The sequence below is a fragment of the Oncorhynchus mykiss genome, chromosome 32 (genome assembly GCF_013265735.2).
Source record: "Oncorhynchus mykiss isolate Arlee chromosome 32, USDA_OmykA_1.1, whole genome shotgun sequence".
NCBI lineage: Eukaryota > Metazoa > Chordata > Actinopteri > Salmoniformes > Salmonidae > Oncorhynchus > Oncorhynchus mykiss.
Window position 1 is genome coordinate 16,013,134 of NC_050572.1, and position 19,960 is coordinate 16,033,093.

General features: G+C 43.8%; 1 protein-coding gene and 1 pseudogene across 1 annotated transcript in view; both read right to left on the minus strand.

The window, feature by feature from the left end:
* The window catches only part of nup153 (nucleoporin 153), a 23,455-nt gene continuing 3,495 nt past the window's right edge, over positions 1-19,960 (minus strand). The window contains exons 2-21 of the mRNA XM_021559945.2: positions 11,872-12,085; positions 11,395-11,667; positions 11,015-11,154; positions 8,746-8,874; positions 8,501-8,617; positions 8,161-8,205; positions 8,017-8,070; positions 7,034-7,162; positions 6,499-6,681; positions 6,165-6,320; positions 5,807-5,911; positions 5,544-5,628; positions 5,335-5,436; positions 4,571-5,149; positions 4,192-4,383; positions 3,172-4,023; positions 2,661-2,960; positions 2,181-2,435; positions 1,840-2,023; positions 1-1,594 (exon numbers count right to left, since the gene is read on the minus strand). Of these exons, the coding sequence (XP_021415620.2) occupies positions 1,504-1,594; positions 1,840-2,023; positions 2,181-2,435; positions 2,661-2,960; positions 3,172-4,023; positions 4,192-4,383; positions 4,571-5,149; positions 5,335-5,436; positions 5,544-5,628; positions 5,807-5,911; positions 6,165-6,320; positions 6,499-6,681; positions 7,034-7,162; positions 8,017-8,070; positions 8,161-8,205; positions 8,501-8,617; positions 8,746-8,874; positions 11,015-11,154; positions 11,395-11,667; positions 11,872-12,085 (4,185 nt within the window). The 3' untranslated portion in view covers positions 1-1,503. The remainder of the gene's footprint in view (positions 1,595-1,839; positions 2,024-2,180; positions 2,436-2,660; positions 2,961-3,171; positions 4,024-4,191; positions 4,384-4,570; positions 5,150-5,334; positions 5,437-5,543; positions 5,629-5,806; positions 5,912-6,164; positions 6,321-6,498; positions 6,682-7,033; positions 7,163-8,016; positions 8,071-8,160; positions 8,206-8,500; positions 8,618-8,745; positions 8,875-11,014; positions 11,155-11,394; positions 11,668-11,871; positions 12,086-19,960) is intronic.
* Positions 14,406-19,960, minus strand: part of LOC110488001 — a 22,483-nt pseudogene continuing 16,928 nt past the window's right edge.

Here is a 19,960-nt window from a genome sequence, read left to right on the forward strand (position 1 = left end):
TACGTTTTAATGGTTTTATTGATGGCAATTACCCATGGTTGTTATTGTGTCACTCATCCAGTAAGAATCATGGCTTTAAAATTAAACTGACTTCCTTATTATCCAAAGTCACCCTAGTCCATTTAAACAAGCAATAAAAAAATATATACTAATGCTTTGTACAATACTGGTTTTGGTCCAAACAAAAGTGGATCAGAAAAGCCAATATACCTTTAGTCTTCAAAGGATCCCAATTTGCATTTAATTTTTTTTTAAATGGATTTCAGGCAACTTTGAATATAGGGATTTACATAATAAATTCTAAATGACAAAATGCTGAACGCAGAGTTGATTTAATGCCACGTTCACGTGCTAGTCGGGAACGTGGACATTTGACTCGCTAACTGGTTGAACGCTGCATGTAACTAACTAAAACCAACAAGTCGGAAATTTCCTAGTGCCGACAAGCACGTAAACGCGACATTACACATTAAACTTCACAGATAAAAAAACAAACACTATTTACAGGTTTTTATAATAATATTCAAAGGCCAATTAAGAGAGGCAGACAGAATATGAATCAGAATAAAGGGGAGAGAATATGAAAATTAAGGAGATGGAGACTGACAGAGGGAGGGGTAAAAACCCCCACAAAAGAATAAGAACAGATTTGGAACTACAGATTTACAAAGTCGGAGGAAACTTCAGGCATCAGCCTCAGTCCCCAACCTCCACAGCGCAGGAGTAACGGTCCTCTCCTTCCCCACCCTCCCCCCACCTCCACCATGTTTCTCACCTTCGACCGTCTGACGGCCGCTGCCACGAATGACACGTACGTTCAGTTTATACACATGCCAGACACACACATCTCAGCATGTACAAAGAAACCAAAACACCTCAAATCTGTACACGGATAACAAGCACACGTCATTCAGCACACAGAAACCTGTACATACAGCATACACGCCATTGACAACATGGCTACGTCTCAAATGGTACCCTATCCCATACCCCATGTTGTGCACTGCTTCAAACTCAGGTTAAATGAAGTGCACTACATAGGGAATAGGGTGGCATTTGGGATTTGCCCTACAGCTCTCATTAACCTCTGCATGAACTTTTGCAGTTCATAACCTAATCAACGCAACAGTAATATTTATACACTTTCAAATTCAGTTTTTGCCTTTATTTTAATCACAAAAAGTCATGCCTAAATTCTAGCTGACGTTTGCAGATGTTGAAAATATATATCTTTGCTTTTGTTAAGCAGAAGTCTCACTTGATTGTGTGGTTGTTTTTGCTGTCATAGGTTATTTAAGTCTGACATGTCCTGAACAAGGGTCCCTCTCTCTAGGTTCTTTGAGGTCTCCACCCCCCCACATCAGAGTATAACCCATACATCCCCAGATAGCATGTGAAGGATGCTCTGATGAACCCCCTAAGTACTTCAGTGTTTGTCCAGAGGAAGCAGTCCTGCCTTTGCTTGAAAGGGTCCAGATTTGATTTGAAGGTCCGATGGATGTTTTACTTCTTACGTCGGACGGCTGTTTTGATCTTGCGACCGGGGATTGAGTGCTGTCCTGTGGCAGCTGCAGTGAAGGTGGTGCTCTTTGATCTGTAGTAGGGGATATGACATTATCATCAACACCTGTTTCAAATGTAGCACACACACATCCAATAACGTGCAGTTTTTTTTTTCTTCATTATCGTCACAATTGGGACTAATAACTGAATGCATGCACTAAACCAGGGCATGCAGAAATTCAGAGAGAATATGAATACCAATGTATGTGCATATGGGCAGTTGAATTTGCACCAATCCAATGGTCCCTTCTCAGGAGTCAGAGCTGTTGGACTCACCCAATATTAAAGGTAGGGGGTGCTGCGAAGTTGAAACCACTTCCAGGTGCACTGGGTTGGGGTGCGATGGAGGGCGTGGCAGAAGGGGCGGGGGACCCTCCTGGTGCCCCTCCGAAAGCAAACACCCCCGTGCTGTTACTGGAGGTGCCGAACACACTGGCTCCGCCGAACTGGAAACCTCCACCTGTTAAAACCATGACATCAGGCATAAAAAAGGGACTCTGACATTGCATGATTAAAATGTAATCACACTGCAATCAGACAGTGGCTCAAATGTATTTTTTAGAAATCACACACATACACAAAAAACAGCCCCAAACAATGTGACAGTAGTAACCCACCTGGTGTGGTGGGGGCGGATGAGCCAAAAGCAGGAGTGGAGTTGGCTTGGTGGCCAAACACGGGGACAGAGTTGGGCTTGGCTCCGAAGGCAGGGGGCTGGGAGGCAGTGGCAGAGAAGGGGGACGGGGCAGGGGAACCAAACGCTGGGGCACTGGGATGGGGGGTGCCCTGACCAAAGTTAGGAGCTTGTCCTGACCCAAACCCAGTGGAGGAGGCAGGGCTGAATACAAACGGAGCAGGGGCTGCTGATGGAGCTGACCAGAGAGAGAGAGAGGTGGGTAAGTGTTTTATCATTCACAGACTACATTTCAGCCAACTAAAACAAGGGTGCTAAAGTGGTAAAACATATTTGGTCAATCATTGGTCAAAGCCGTTAACAGCTATAGTTGTTATTCTATAAATTGCAGATGAGTAAAATGATGCAGTAGCACGTCAGGGGTGGAAAACCCCCTTTAAAAGAAGTCCTAAAGTGAACCAACCTGCAGTGGAGGGTGCCGCTGCTCCAAAAGTGAAGGAGGGAGCAGCAGCATTAGGTCCAGACCCAAACAGGAAGGGCTGAGCCGGGCCAGGGTTCAGAGAGACTGCAGGGGCAGGCAGGCTGTCCTGGCTCTGCCCAAACAAGAAGGACTTGGCTGGGGTGGCCTCAGTAGAGGCACTCTGCCCGAACAGGAAGGTACTGGGGGCCGGGATGGGGGCTGGGGCAGGGGTAGAGCTGCTGGAAGAAGAGGTGGTGGTGGTGCTTGCCATGAACCCAAATGCTGGCTTTGGGGCTGCAGCATCTACAAAGAAAACAATGGAATTAAGTGAAGATTTATATCATGGTTTAAGTGTAGACAGTGTTTACATTAATTACAAACAGTTAAATAGTGAAAAATAAAAATAGCACCAAAAAAATAATAAATTCCATAGTAGAACATCCATTCATAAAATCGACAAATACAAAACAGGTTAATAACAATATTAACTACTGCAGCAGAGTATTCCTCTCACCTGTTGTGCTTTGCCCAAAGCTGAATGAGGGTTTAGGGGCTTCTGCTGCTAGGGTCTCACTCTGGTCTTCCGGCTTCTCAAAGGCCAAGGCAGGTGCATTGGGCTGGTCTTTAGGTGGGTCTGGCTTACTGAAGGAAAAGCCTGTAGATGGAGCTGATGCCACCCCCTCTTTACTAGGAACACTGAACAGGAACCCAGAACCCATAGAGGCAACTTCCTTCTCATGCTTCCCAAAGGTGAAAGAAGGGGCCTTGTCTTTCTCTAGTGATTCCCTGAATATGCTGCCCCCTAGTGGTGTGGTCAGCGCAGTAGCCTTGGCTTCAGCCAGCTTCCCAAACATAGGCGCTGCTGCTGTGGTGGTGGTCGTGGTTTCTGTAGAAGCTCCACTGTCATTCTCTGTAGAAACAGGGAGGCTGAAAGTAGAGGAGGAATCAGAGGTTGCCACCAGATGAAAGGAGAACCCACTGTAAGGGGGTTCGCTCTCCGTGCTAGCAGCTGCTGCAGTGCCAAACGAGAGCCCACCGCCGACGCCGAATTTGAACCCGGCACCCATACTGGGGGCTTCAGCCTTCTTCCCCTCGTCCACTGCAGGGGTGGAAGCAGCTGAAGCTGCAAATTTGCATCCCTCAGAGGAGCCTCCAAATTTGAAGCCTGCAGAGCTGCTGGTGTCTGTCGAGGTAGAGTCCGATGAGGCAGATGCACCAAATTTGAAGCCCCCTGAAGATGAGGAGTCCAAGAGGGTGCCGCCAAATTTGAAGCCCCCAGAACCAGAGTCCGATGACGCCCCCATGCCAAACTTGAATCCCCCCGAGTCAGAAAAGGACTGGATACCAAACGATGAGGAACCAAATGCTGAAAGAAACCAGGGATCACATTAATGAGTTACAAAAAAATAAAAAATACTTATGAATTTCCTTAGCACGTTCAGGCTTCACATCTATCCTCAATAAAATCAAAGATCTCGCTAAAATGACAAAGCCTCTAGAACACAAAAAGATGGCAGTTGACAGCTGTATATACCTTTGGGCTCTACTTTAGCTCCAGGCTTGGGGGTCTGGCAGGCCACACACTCCTTGTCTGCTCCCTTGTTCTCAACACAGCACACGTCACACTCCCACGCTCCCTCTGGCTTCTTGAACTGGGCCCCAAAGCCTAGTAGAGGAGTGGCGCTGACAGGGGCGGGAGTTAGAGATGGAGGCGCAGCCGTTGCTCCTGTTAGGTAGATGAAGATATGAGCGATCAGCAAAAATAGAAACATGTACATTTGCATCAGATTCACATCATTTAAACACTCCCTTGAAGATCCTCTGATGTAAACTGAACATATGGCCAAGATACCAGTATGGGGCAACTTAAAAAATAAAATAATAAGCACCAGGTTGTTCTCTCGTCTCACTACCTGGCTTAGCGATCCCACAGGAAACACACTTGGTGTCCTGCGCCTTGTTCTGCACCATGCACACGCCACACTCCCATGCTCCCTCTGGCTTCTTAAACTTGTCTCCGAAGCCCAGGAGTGGGGCAGCAGCGGGCAGAGTCTTAGCCTCCAAGAAGGCAGGCATAGTCAGTGTGGCCTTAACTCCAGTCCCAGGCTTGGTTGTCTCACAGGCCACACATTTGACAGCATCAGGCTTGTTCTGAACCAGACAAGTGTCACAGTCCCAGCTTCCTGCAGGCTTTGTGAACAGGGCCCCAAAAGTTGCAGCGGGAGTAGTGGTGGTGGTGGAACCCTCCAGCCCGGACAACAAGGGTATACTGTCGGTTTTTGCTAAAGAGGAACCAGAGTTTAGTCGTGGGGTCACAGAGGTCACACACTTGGTGTCAGTGGGTTTGTTCTGCACCACACAGGCGTCACAATCCCAGGAACGTGTTGTTGCTTTGAACAAGTCCCCAAGGGAGGGGGTGTTGGTGGACAGTGCTGGGGTCTCCTGGTGGGCTTTGGGGACAGGGGAGGTCTGAGTAACAGGAACGGCAAATCCTATGGAGAAGAAGACAAGGGGTTAAAAACCACTAAAACAAAATAGAAAACTAATGGCACTATTTGAACCCTCCCATTAAAATGGCAACATAACAGTTGCCATAACCGTCATGACAGCTGATGGAGTACCAGTTTATGGCAACGGACTTGAGTCATCAAGATAAATCATCACAGGTCATTCTCACCAGGTCCATTCAGGAGGTCCAGAACACTGCCCTGTTTCAACACCTTGGCTGGTTTATATGGCCCTTCAAACTCATCCATGCTCTCACTGGCAGCGTGCTTCACTACAGAGACACCAATGGAAACAACTATTAGTTATGAAATTAATTTCCCTTTACATCAAGGTTTGGATCTTGATCTTGTTCTTATCCTGGAGTTGATCCAACCTTACCTGCTGATAATACTGGGGTGGCCATCTTCCCGTTGGATAGTGACAGACCCATTTTCACTACAGGTGCACTGAAGGTAAATCCAGACTGAAAGACAAACAAAAATTACCAACATCCGACAGTGCAAGGTTTGGTTTCAATACCTGGTACAGGAGTAAGAATATGAACTCACTGTTGAGTGTCAAAAACAGAAACAATATTCTATAGGGGTAATACTGTCATCACAGCAGGCATACTCAAGCTGCAGTAAAGCTGTGGGACTTACAGACGGGGAGAAGGACGGTGGGCTAGCAGCAGTTGCCATGACGATGGGGGAGGAGAAGGTGAAAGGTGTGGAGGGAGGGGTAGAGGGGGCTGTAGTCGGTGGCACCTGGAATAAAGACGACAACTGATCCAGGTCAGTTTCAGCAGATGTCACACTATTTATTCACTAGGCCTTCATGGTTATTAGGATGAACACTGAACACATCGAAATAAAGCTAGTGGAAGTCACAATGTCAAAGCCTGCATCCCAAATGGCCTGGTCACAAGTAGTGCACCATATAGGGAATAGGGTCAGACGTAGTGCACCATATAGGGAATGGGGTGCCATTTGGGATGTAAGCAAATGGAGCTGGACGGACCTTGTTAGGGATGGGCTCCTCCAGGACAGGTGAGGTAGTGAGAGCGGCAGTGGGCGTGACTGTGGCGGTGGGAGGCTGGAAGAAGCTGAAGCTGGGCAGACTGAAGGACGGGCTGTGGGGGAGCGAGATGGCTGGCAGGTCCGATAGCTCAGCGATCTGAAGAGAGAGTCAAATGGAGTATTTAAAACAGCATGCAGCACCAGATCATTTCTACACTTTCAACCTTTTATGAAGAGATTTAGAACCAAAATCATTTGTTTATCATTTGCCGGGAAACCAAACTTTTCTCCCCAGAAAGGAGAGGGGTCACAGAGAGTGAGAAGGGAGAATCCACCTGGTCTTCAGGACGTTTGGAAGAGGGTCTTGTGCTGGTCCTCTCCCTCTTCATCTTCCCACCTCCTGACCCTGTGCTGCTGAATGCAGGAGTGCTGGACAGAGGGTAGGTGGGTAGAATGCTGCTTGTGCTTTGAGAAGGACCTGCCACTGCTTCAGGAATCAGAGGGGATTGTCTTGTGGGCTGGAGGCAAAGCAGAGGTGGAACATGAAACACAAGCAGCAGTCTGGCTGTAATTTGGAAAGCAACTCTGGAATAAAACAGACTTAGTTTGTAAAGGCTTCTACACATCTATCCAACCATCTATGGACAGGTCTTAAATTAATCAGCACGGTGTGTAGTCTCAGTTGATCGCCGCTGGACACAGTAGCTGGACATCGTAGTTGGTCCCGATTCAACATGTAGAAACAGTCATTGACGGTCTGAGTTCGGGGAAAACTTCCCAACACATTATCTATAGTTAATTTGAGGTAGTTGGATGGATGCGTAGAAGCCATTAGCTGACTAATGTGGAGGTGGTGCTAGGGGTCCTCACCGTGTCTCTAGGGGTCCGAGTCACGCCCCCAGGGGTCAGAGAGGGCCTGAACGACATGGAACGGTTCCCCGACACTGACGCTGCCGCCGGGATCACCAGCTTCTGGACTGGGGGGAGGGGAGAGTCCAGCTGGAGTCGAACACACAAAAACGTCTGATAAATACTCAAAACAAGGTGTCCCAGGCCCGCACACAAAGTACAACATTAAAATGTTTGTCTCAGCTCTCCAATCTATAAATGGCCATTATCAACAGCTTGATTAATCTGGCCAAATAAAAGTTCTAATAAACTGGCATGTACCACTGCCAAACTTTCATTGTAACAAAAATGTTTGCATGGTCCTTGAGAAATCTCAAAAAAGGTAGCACTTAGTCAATATGGCCACAACATTGAGAGGAACCAGCCCTCGAGCCTTCTGCCCCAAAAAGCCATCTATGGATCTGGACAGTCTTGTCAGACCCCCTTACTTCTCAACGGCCCATTGTCAGGGCTTAGTGACCAGCTGTCACAGCTGGACCATTTAACAGTTACGGACAGCCATCCAGCTTTGGCATAGCTAACCCTACTAGATAGCAACACAAAGACACACACATGCTCACAAATGCTTACAAACACACTCTTCACTCACACTCACACCCGCTTACTTAAAACACACGCCTGCTCACAGACTCAGCGCATAAACACAGCAGAGCAATGGTGAACAGCTGCCCCAGCCTAACACCCATTAACTTCAGCAGACAGGAATAAAAGGGGCAGGAGGAACTAACAATGACACCACTGTTCACACCAACTAACCGCAATGTTTGGCTCAAGACCTTTCAGCTGCTGCTGTGCATGTTAGTTGTTGGGGTTCATAATATTGTGGACAAACAGCTGGGAGAAAACTGGTTAACAAACACACGTAGAGGAGAGGAGACCAGCCATAATGTCAATTGTCAGTGTCAAGAGATTTTGTAAAGGGTGTTTCGAAGATAAACACTTACCAGTTTCTTTTTGGCCTGAAAATGTGAAAGGTGTAGAGTGCTGCCATCCAGTGACTGAAGGACATAGGAGAAATAACTATGAGATCATGACAATGACAACAATGGAGGACCTAAAAAGTTTAAAGAGAAATACTCATCACTTACTGTTGATAAGGGAGAGGAAACTGTAGAGGGGATTCTCTTGGCATCCTGTTAAGACAAACACACAACTGTGATGCACTTGTTAACATAAACAACCAATATTTACCATTACTTGGTAGCCAAGTTGAGATGTTAACTTCACTTCCTTGTGAGGATTCACCACTTCTCAAATCACTTTTCCAGAAATAGAATATAAATAGAAAATGTAAAGTATAAAGCTGACTGAGGTTGAAAGGTCTACACAATAAAATAGAACGGTTCTGTAACCATTGTGCCAGGCTGAGTAAGCCCCTGTTCCTGCTAATCTGAGGATTCCATATTCAATTAAAACATGTGTACTCACAGCGAGGGGGCTGGACATGCGCTCCAGGGACTGTAGGATGCGTCGGGCGGTAGCGCTGGTCACCCCACAGGGCTGAGCTCCAGCAGGCTTGGCCTTGATCTGTCTCCGCAATGGAGCCTAGAGGGGAAAATATAGCAGTCAAATTAAACATAGCAGCACTTTTCACAAACCCATTTCCCACAGAATATTGTTACTTGCCTAGGAGAAAATCAATAGGGAAACATTGTTGAGTTGTAGAGAACTACCTGGTAAGGTATGGCTGTGCGTGAACGGGCTGTTCTAACAGCAGCCGCTCCCCCGTAGGTAGTCTTCCCTGGGTAGAAGGGGGAATCCCCCAACTGACTGGAATTCAGCACTGAACTGTTCATCGTAGACTAGTGGAGAAGAACACAAATGCCCAATGTTAAACACAAATCATAAATAATGCTGCAAAAGCCAGAGTTTCCAAGATCCTATAGAAAGTCAACACCCCCCTTGGATTTCGTCACATTTGATTTTGTTACAAAGTGGGATTCAAACGGATTTAATAGTCAGTATTTTGTGAAGATCCTTGACAAAACATATGTAATTTTGAAATGTTTTTTTAATTGAACCTTTATTTAACTAGGCAAGTCCGTTAAGAACAAATTCTTAATGCCAAAGTGGAAGAAAAATTATATTTTTAAATATTAATTAAATACAAAACACTTATAAATGGGGTGGTTTGAGCACTGAATGCTGATTGGCTGACAGCTGTGGTATATCAGACCGACAAAACATTTATTTTTACTGCTATAATTAAATTGGTAACCAGTTCATGATAGCAAGAAGGCACCTCTGGGGTTTGTGGTATATGGCTAATATACCACAGCTAAGGGCTGTATCCAGGCACTCTGCGTTGCGCTTAAGGACAACCCTTAGCCGTGGTATATTGGCCATATAGCACACCTCCTCGGGCCTCATTGCTTAAATATACCTTGATTAGGTAAGAGTCTATACATGTTAGAATCACCTTTTTCTCAGCGATTACAGCTGAGAGTCTGTCATATATATATATATATATATATTTTTTTTTTATCTTGGTCAAGGTGTTGGGGACAGCAATGTTCAAGTCTTGCCATAGGTTTTCAAGCAGATTTAAGATGAAACTAACTTGGCTACTCAGGAACATTCACTGTCTTCTTGATAACTCCAGTGTAGATTTGGCTTTGTGTTGTTGATTACCGTCCTGCTGTAAGATGATTCCTCTCCCAGTGGCTGGTGTAAATCAGACTGGAGCAGGTTTTGCCTGTTTCCGTGACATAGTGAAAGTAATATCCAATAAAGAGGCAGAAACTTCAGTTTATGCTATTTGCGCAGGCAAACATGAACGCCATAACATGCCCACTACCACCACTAAGCTCAATACACAACACTCCATCACGTTGTTTTATCCAGTTTTTTTTTTTAAATCCATCGACAAAGACTGCCAAGTCTTGATGTCAAGAACACCCATACCATGATGCAACCACCACCATGCTTGAAAATAAGGCAGTTACTCAGTGATGTGTTGTGTTTGCCCCAAAACATAAGGCTTTGCAAAAAGTATATTCCTTTGACGTATTACTTTAGTGCCTTGCTGCATACATATGCATGTTTTGGAATATTTTTCATTCTGGATATTTGTATTCTTCTTTTCAATCTGTCATTTCAGTCACTATTGTGGAATCACTACAATGTTGATCCGTCCTCAGCTATCCCATCACAGCCATTGAACTTCGTAGCCATTTTAAAATCACCAAATGGCCTCATGGTGACATACCTAAGCAGTTTCATTCCGGTCCTGCAGCTCAGTTCAGAAGGACAACTTCATCTTTGATGTGTCTGTGTGGTTCAATACATCACCCACAGCATAACTGTTAACTTTATCATGCTTAAAGAGATATTCAGCGTCTGATTTGTTATTGTTACCCATCTACCAATAACTGCCCTTTATGAGGCTTTCAAAAAGCTCCCTGATCTGTGTAGTTTAATATGTGCTTAAAGGACCTTACAGATGTTGTATGCATGAGGGTAAGAAGGGGTAGTCAAAAATAATTTAAACTCCATTATTTTACACAGAGTGAGTCCATATAACTTACTCTGTGATTTGCTAAGCCAAATTTTACTTCTGAACTAATTTAGGCTTGCCTAAACAAAGGGGGTGAATACTTATACAGTGACTATATCTTAGTTCTAAAAATGACTTAATTTGTATCATTTTCTTTTCACTTTGACATTATGGGAGTGTTGTGTAGATCAAAGGACTTAAAAAAATAAATAAAATAAAAAACATTACCAATCCCACTTAACATAAAATGTGGAAAAAATATTAGGGTGTAAGCTTTCTATAGGCGCTGTATGCATGTTGGTTCTGCTGTTAAAAACGTACTTACATTTGTGTAAATGATCAACTAGTCAAAGTAAATCAACTGAACATCAGTAGCTAAGTGAGTAGTTTGTGGACTCTCGACTGGCACTCACAGTGGAGGACTGACTTGACTGACTGACACTCACAGTGGAGGACGTCCCAAAGACAGACAGGTTGAACGCAGGCTTCTTGAGACTGGACTGGGACTGCTGAGGCCCAGAGTGGGTCCGGTCCATCTCCGGGGACCAGAGCTGGGGTAGCGATGCGGTCTTTGAATTAGGTACATCTGGGGACAGATAAGATTCAAATTTGAGTATTCATACAAAATGTGTCACGCAACAAAGGACTGAATTTTAGCAGTACCAACTAGATCCTAAAATCCTATATTCAAGATTTGGGATATAATTTCTCAAAGCCACATCCTACCATAAAAATCTCTTCTGCCGACTCAAGACCTCAACAGGATTGCTAGTGACCAAAACGGGATTCCGTACTTTTGACACACACAATCCCCAACACACATTACCTTTGTCTGATGCACGTGAAGAGAAGCCGCTGGTGGTAGAGATGTTGTCGTCCTCGTGCTGTGAGCTGTTGTCCTTGATCTCTTTGACAAGGGAGAAGCTGGGCGAGGCCCCAACGAAGGGGGCAGAGGAGGTGGAGGGCTGGGAGAAGAGAGAGCTGGGGCCCCTGCGGGCCAGGGAGGTGTCCAAGGAGGGGAAGTGGAGGTGAGAGCGGTTGAGGGGGGGCCTCGACAGGACATCCTGGAAGTTCAGGGATGCCCTGCTTGTCGAAGGTTCTGGGGGTGTTGAGGAGAAATGACTAGGGTTAAGATGGGTTGATACATATTTTGAGGTTCAAAATTGCACATAAGTCCCAAGGCAAGTCCAACTACTGGAATTAGGCTTTACAATCCTAACACAAAATATGAAACATTAACAAATATTATAAACTGGGTGGTTGGAGCCCTAAATGCTGATTGGCTGACACCATATCTACTAACCTGTATTGCTGGTACCGGGCTCCGGAGTGTCCCGTCCATCAGGACGTGGTGCTACCTCCTCGCTGCCATTTGGGGGAGGGGCCTGGCTGTTCTGCTCCGCCCCCACTACGGCCCCTCCCCCCTCTGCAGCCTCCCCATTCCTGAAGTATTTCTGCAGCCAAGAAGGAACGATGCTCTTGACCGTGTCTGTCACTCGACTAATCAGGCCAGGCTGCTGCTGGTGGAGAGAAAGTGGAGAGCGGGATGGAGAGAATAAAGGGAGACATTTAACACAATAGTGAAACTTTCCAAAACAAAATAAAACCGTGATGAACGTCTAGTGTTACACATTATAGCAAAATACAAATTCATTCAGGGCAACACATTTGAAAAAAGACAAACCCCACCAATGATGAAAGTGTCACTAGGTAACAATAGAGAGAGAGCGAGCGAGCAGTGGGCGCACAGGAAAGTAATTCCTCTCAAGCGAAGCCCTACTTACTCAAGCTCTCAGTGAAAAGTGGGTCAGATGAGTCTGACGCAGCACTGAGCAGCACAGGTCTAATGCTGTAACACACACATCCTTCTACAGGAGATCTAGGCTTATATACAAGCCAGAGGAAGATGCTTCCTGTCTTTAAATCAATATCACAAAAACGGTCCTGAAGTGCTCTACAGCTTCATTAACTACACTAACTGTCCTTTTAGAACAGGTCTGCAGGAGCCTCAGGCCCAAGTTAAATTTTGCCGCACCAATAAAGAGCAACTGTAAAAAGAAGGTAGCTCGCACACCGCCCAGTCTCCTGGTAGCTTTTGACTCCTGATAACGACCATATGCTCCACTGCACTTCTGCTCATCTGTAAAAACCACCAGTCGAGTGCAGAGCAGATATCCACACAGTTTTTACCAAGCAAAGACCAGTGTAAGCAATCAATTTTACATGGCTTATCACAAGGCAAATTGTTTATAATTATAATAAGCCTTTAATTAGTTACATTGACTGCTAAAAGTGACCGGCAAGATATAGCGGTAAAAGGAAAAAGTGCCACTGCGAATGGTAGCTCTCAAGAGCTTTTGACTGTGATGGTCCCGGAATGGAAAAAGTTATGAACTGCTGCTCTAGATAAGTCTAATTAACCTATGTACCAGCCCCAGCCTCTCAGACCCATCTCTGGGTCAGTTAGTGCTCGCAGGCCTTTGTGATTCTAGGGATTTAAAGACGCTGCATTACTCCTGTGAATGGGGCCATGAGACCACAGGACTGTGCCAGAAATCTGCTCTCATTGTTCTCCCAGGAAGCACTTGTGTGTGTGGTTGAAACAGTGAGATGGTATGGAGGCGTACAATAGGCCTTATGCACATTCCATGATCGAACGCTCTAAACACACTTCCTATCGGTTTGGCAATTTCCGGTCAGTCTAGTTGTTATCGACGATATAACGTTACTACCACTATGTCGCAGTTTTTTTACTAGGTGTCTTCAGGACTTGCCTCAAATTAATATTGTACATTGAATTGTTACATCAGCCTCCGAGACTCCAGCTAGCAAGAATGAAAAGGGGTTCAAGATGCATATAGGAAGCTACATAGACAACTACTGGCAGGTGCAAGGTCAGGGAGGTTAGGGAGACCCAATCCATTGCCAGGCTGAGAGTGCACGTTGAAAGAATGATCCGCAGAGTAAAGGTGCACAAGCTGTTTGACACGGTCATCCCCCTGACCATCTCAGGCAGCATCAACCAATTATTTGCAGTGGCGTGCCTGTTGGTCAACTTTCAAAACAGACCTTTGGTCAGAGCATGGGCCAAGCCAGTGTAAGTGTACATATGTTTATTTGCTAGCAGCAAAATAATAATTTGTTTATCTATGACATGTATCAATAATTTGTGTTGTAGTGAATATCAGTTTGTGTGGAGCTTGTATTGGCTTTAATTAGGCAATGAGTAAAACACAGAATAACCAGAATGCAAGATTGAATACAATGTTAGAGATGTGTAATTGATTAACTGAACTGTTGAACATTTGCTGAAATACATTTTTTTTTTTTTACAAATCTAATCTACTGTACATTTCTTCACAGGAACATCAATACTTATTTTTCATAAAACCATTAAATTTGGCACCCATGCAGGGGATCCATTCAGGTGCGAGAGACACTTCTGCAGGTAGTGGTAAAAATGAAAGTGGTCAACCTTCTCTCTTATAGTTTTTGAAACCTGTAGATCTTTATATATCCTTTCAACTAGGATGTCCCCTTGTGCACAGCTGACAAAGCCACACCAGCTACAACCTGTGAGAAGGATTTGACCTTGCACCTGCCAGTAGTAAGCATGAGATCTCTTCAACTTCAGCTCTCCATTCTGTATCTACAGGTAAGGACATCAGCTCTCCATTCTGTATCTACAGGTAAGGACATCAGCTTTCCATTCTGTATCTACAGGTAAGGACATCAGCTCTCCATTCTGTATCTACAGGTAAGGACATCAGCTCTCCATTCTGCATCTTCAGGTAAGGACATCAGCTCTCCATTCTGTATCTACAGGTAAGGACATCAGCTCTCCATTCTGTATCTACAGGTAAGGACATCAGCTCTCCATTCTGTATCTACAGGTAAGGGCAGTCAATATAACTTGGTACATTTGGGCACTTGACCTCTAAGAGTCCAAAGTGTGGTCTCACACTGGAATCAAATATGATTCCATCTGGAGAGGATCCTAACCACGGAGCATCTTAGTGCACTACGAAGCCACACGGAAAGAAGTTAACATTCTTCAGTGTGCAGTACTCCTGTACAGCCACTGGCTCCATGGCTAGCCCCCTCTTCATCTCCATGGTCTGCATACACAGAGCACTTCCTGCAACACAGGAGCAGTGGCTTTGGACCACTATCACTGGTACGGAGTGCTTAACACCATCTGTGAAGATAAGTGTGATGGAAGACTGAAGTGAGAATGAATAACAATAAACATAGTAGTGTCTAGTCTTCTTAACCAGGGGCTCATTTAACTATACAGGAACACATTGTGTTTCAGTAACAAAACTACCAAACACTGCATAACAGATCTTAGCCAAATAACCTGTTAAGTGGGCAATTCTAAATTGTGATTGGGACCCATCCTTAATATCTACCTACTGATAAGATTAAACGTTGACACTGTCTCCAACACATTTTGACCATGATGACAGTGTCTCACAGGAGATGTTTAACAAGGTCCCTAGTAGCTATCTATAACCTTTCCCTACTCTCATGTTGTGCGGCTTTTCACTCTTCCTCATGGACCTGTGGCAGGCAGCCCTCACGGTGATCTCCCCTGTCAATGTATTTTTGTGTAGAAGACACGAATAACAATTATTTTTAGCTAGCAAATATAGCTAGCAAGCATAACTTAACCAAGCTAACGAAAATACATTCTCAGGTAGATTCTGTCAAAGTTATATCATTTTACGAAGTAACTAGCTAGCTACAGTTAGTTAAATTAGCCAGCTAATGATTGTAGCTAGCTAACGTTATATCTGTCACTGACTTGGTACTCACCTTCATAGTTGTCTATGTAGCTTCCTATATACATCTTGAACCCCTTTTCATTCTTGCTAGCTGGAGTCTCGGAGGCTGATGTAAAAATTCGATGTACAATATTAATTTGAGGCAAGTCCTGAAGACACCTAGTAAAAAAACTGCGACATAGTGGTAGTAACGTTATTTCGTCGATAACAACTAGACTGACCGGAAATTGCCAAACCGATAGGAAGTGTGTTTAGAACGTTCGATCATGGAATGTGCATAAGGCCTATTGACAGAAGTGAACCAATGAACTGCTAGGCTATTCAAACTGGACAATGTGTATGACTCAGATTGTAGTGTTTCATAAAAAAAGGAAGATAATTATTTTTGCCATTTCAAATGTGTGCAAGGTAATACAGAACACCAGTTGAACTTGCATCTGTCCCTTAACATGTGCCAGCACAACCATAAATCATAATTTAGGACCACTACAAAAGCAGACCGGTCAAGTGGTCAACATAGCTAAATATACAGACCGCAAACCCTGTAAACACTGGCTTGGGGTTCCACACAAACAGATGTAAATGCAATGTTCATTATTTCCTATATGACTGAAAGAGCTGACTGTGTCACACCACAATATAGGCCTCTCCCCTGGGGGAGGTTAGTTCTGACACATCCTGTATACAGACCACACAGGTTTAACCTCTAAAAGACTAAGCCTCGGGGGGGGGGGGGGTTGTGAGAGTGTCACCTTTCCATATTAGTTAGTTGGCCACACCATTCGGACGCTACAGATGTTTTCGTAGGATAACCGGTTTTTCGTCTCCTGGTCTGACAAACAGCGCTTTGGCTCTGCTATACATTCCACTGCAGATGCAGAAGGCCAACATTGGCTGTGTCTCAAGCTGCCTATGTTAAAATAATAATAATAAATAAAAATAAAATTCTCTAGCTTAAACATTTGATAGGTTTTTTTTTTTTTTATGTTAATTCGGCTGATGCTCAAGTGCATCAATAGAGTTAAGTTAAAGACAACTAGCCTGGTAGGCCTAACTATACTGAACAAAAATATAAACACAACATGTAGTGTTGGTCCCATGTTTCATGAGGTAAAATAAAAGATCCCAGAATTTTTTCATACACACAAAAAGCTTATTTCTCTAAAATGTTGTGAGCAAAGTTGTTTACATCCCTGTTACTGAACATTTCTCCTTTGCCACTCTAAAATATGCAGTTTTGTCACACAAAACAATGCCACAGATGTCTCAAGTTGTGAAGGAGCGTGCAATTTGCATGCTGACTGACGGAATGTCCACCAAAGCTGTTGCCAGAGAATTTAATGTTAATTTCACTACCATAAGCCACCTCCAATGTCATTTTAGAGAATTTTGCAGTACGTCCAACCAGCCTCATAACCACAGACCACGTTTAACCACTTTAACCAGCCCAGGACCTCCACATCCAGCTTCTTCACCTGTGGAATTGTCTGTGACCATCCACCAGGACAGCTGATGAAACTGAGTATTTATGTCTGTAATAAAGCCCTTTTGTGGGGAAAACACATTTTGATTGGCTGGGCCTGGCTCCCCAGTGGGTGGGCCTATGCCCTCACAGGCCCACCCATGTCTGCACTCCTGCCCAGTCATGTGAAATCAATAAATTAGGGCCTCATTTATTTATTTCAATTGAGTGATCTCCTTATATGAACTGTAACTCAGTAAAATCATAGAAATTGTTGCGTTTATATTTTTGTTCAGTATATAGCAAAGTGTCAATGGCATGTGGGAAAAATCTATTACCGATGCATTTTTAAAAAGGGAGGTCCAATCTGTAAGAAGGATGCTTTGTGAGAGGACGCTTCGCGTTAAATTCAACAAGGTGGGATGAAAGCAAAGTGATTTCACTCGTAATTTTCCCTCCCTCCAAGGACAATAACCTGAAACCAGCTGCTGTGATGACACTAGAGGTCGACCGATTATGATTTTTCAACGCCGATACCGATATAATTATTGGAGGACCAAAAAAAGCCAATGCCGATTAAATTGGCCAATTTTCTATTTGTAAGAATGACAATTACAACAATACTGAATGAACACTTATTTTAAACATAATACATCAATAAAATCAATTTAGCCTAAAAAAATAATGAAGCACGTTCAATTTGGTTTAACTAATGCAAAAACAAAGTGTTGGAGAAGAAAGTAAAAGTGCAATATGTGCCATGTAAAAAAGCTAACGTTTGAGTTCCATGCTCAGAACATGAGAACGTATGAAAGCTGGTGATTCCTTTTAACATAAGTCTTCAATATTCCCAGGTAAGAAGTTTTAGATTGAAGTTATTATAGGACTATTTCTCTCTATACCATTTGTATTTCATATACCTTTGACTATTGGATGTTCTTATAGGCACTTTAGTATTGCCAGTGTAACAGTATAGCTTCCGTCCCTCTCCTCGCCCCTACCTGGGCTCGAACCAGGAACACATCGACAACAGCCACCCTCGATGCAGCGTTACCCATGCAGAGCAAGGGGAACAACCACTCCAAGTCTCAGAGCGAGTGACGTTTGAAATGCTATTAGCGCGCACCCCGCTAACTAGATAGCCATTTCACATCGGTTACACCAGCCTAATCTCGGGAGTTGATAGGCTTGAAGTCATTAACAGCTCAATGCTTGAAGCATTGCAAAGAGCTGCTGGCAAACCGCACAAAAGTGCTGTTTGAATGAATGCTTACGAGCCTGCTGGTGCCTACCACCGCTCAGTCAGACTGCTCTATCAAATCATAGACTTAATTATAACACACAGAAATATGTGCCTTTATTAATATGGTCGAATCCGGAAACTATCACCTCGAAAACAAAACGTTTATTCTTTCAGTGAAATACGGAACCGTTCCGTATTTTATCTAACGGGTGGCATCCATAAGTCGAAATATTCCTGTCACATTGCACAACCTTCAATGTTATGTCATAATTACATAAAATTCTGGCAAATTAGTTCGCAACGAGCCAGGCGGCCCAAACGGTTGCATATACCCCGACTCTGCGTGCAATGAACGCAAGAGAATTGACAATTTCACCTGGTTAATATTGCCTGCTAACCTGGACCTTTCTTTTAGCTAAATATGCAGGTTTAAAAATATATACTTCTGTGTATTGATTTTAAGAAAGGCATTGATGTTTAGGTACACGGAGCAACGACAGTCCTGTTTTGAGAATGCGCACCGCATCGATTATATGCAACGCAGGACATGCTAGATAAACTAGTAATATCATCAACCATGAGTAGTTAACTAGTGATTATGATTGATTGATTGTTTTTTATAAGATAAGTTTAATGCTAGCTAGCAACTTACCGTGGCTTCTTACTGCATTCGCGTAACAGGCAGACTCCTCGTGGAGTGCAATGAGAGGCAGGTGGTTAGAGCGTTGGACTAGTCAACTGTAAGGTTGCAAGATTGAATCCCAGACCTGACAAGGTAAAAATCTGTCGTTCTGCCCCTGAACAAGGCAGTTAACCCACCGTTCCAAGGCCGTCATTGAAAATAAGAATGTGCTCTTAACTGACTTGCCTAGTTAAATAAAAAAGGTGTAAAAAAAAAATTGTTTTGTTTTTAAGTGTCTAAAAATACAGATTTCCGATTGTTATGAAAACTTGAAATCGGTCGGCCTCTAGATGACACAGTTCATAACTTTTACATGTCCATTTAAAAGTGAGTAGGCCTACTGCTTCCCTCACCAAAACTTCCCAGCTGACGGAAGAAAAGCACAATTAATGCGTGTGGGGTCCAACCAAGTAAGTGGAATGTGCAGCTGACATGTAGGCCTACACAAACATAACCCTAACTGGAAGTTCGAGTTCACTGGTCTGAAGTGAACTCCAGTCAAATATTCCGCTAGTTTGGCCTAACACGTCCTCTTTGTTTTTTTCTGCTGGCGGGCTTCTGGCCTTCACTTTCCAATAGCCAATCTAAAAGTCCCCACAGGCTATTGATAAAATGACTTTATAATAAACTCCAAAATGGTGCATTGTTTCTGTCAACTGAAAAAATTTACAGACATGTTTTGACTTATGAAAACATACTGTGGCATTTCATGTCAAGGTGTTTTGTGTTCCTGGAAATCTGGACACTGATATGACATAGAACAGGGATGGGAAACTAACTTTCTAGGCCAGCGGATCAATTCCCCACCCCTGAATGAAAAGACTGAGCTACGAGTTGAGGACCAATGTAATCAGATTCCCTCCCTCTTGCAAAGATTGCATTATCATCCCCTTCGTTTGAGGAAGATTGATTAAATATTTTATTAATCAAATGTGTGGTCAAAAATAGTGATGTTAAAATTAGGTCTGACACACCTTAGTTGACTGGTTGATTGTTGGCAGGGCCTAAAATTACATGACAGGTAGATAAATAATAATAATAATCTACCAGCCATTATGTTTTTTTTCCCCCGCTAAAATTACACCAACAAAACAGATGAGCATGCTTTGTATTGTTTCTAAAACAATAAATGTATTACTAGCTAATTTGTCCTGGGACATAAACACTGGGTTGTTATTTTACCTGAAATGCACAAGGTCCTCTACTCTGACAATTAAT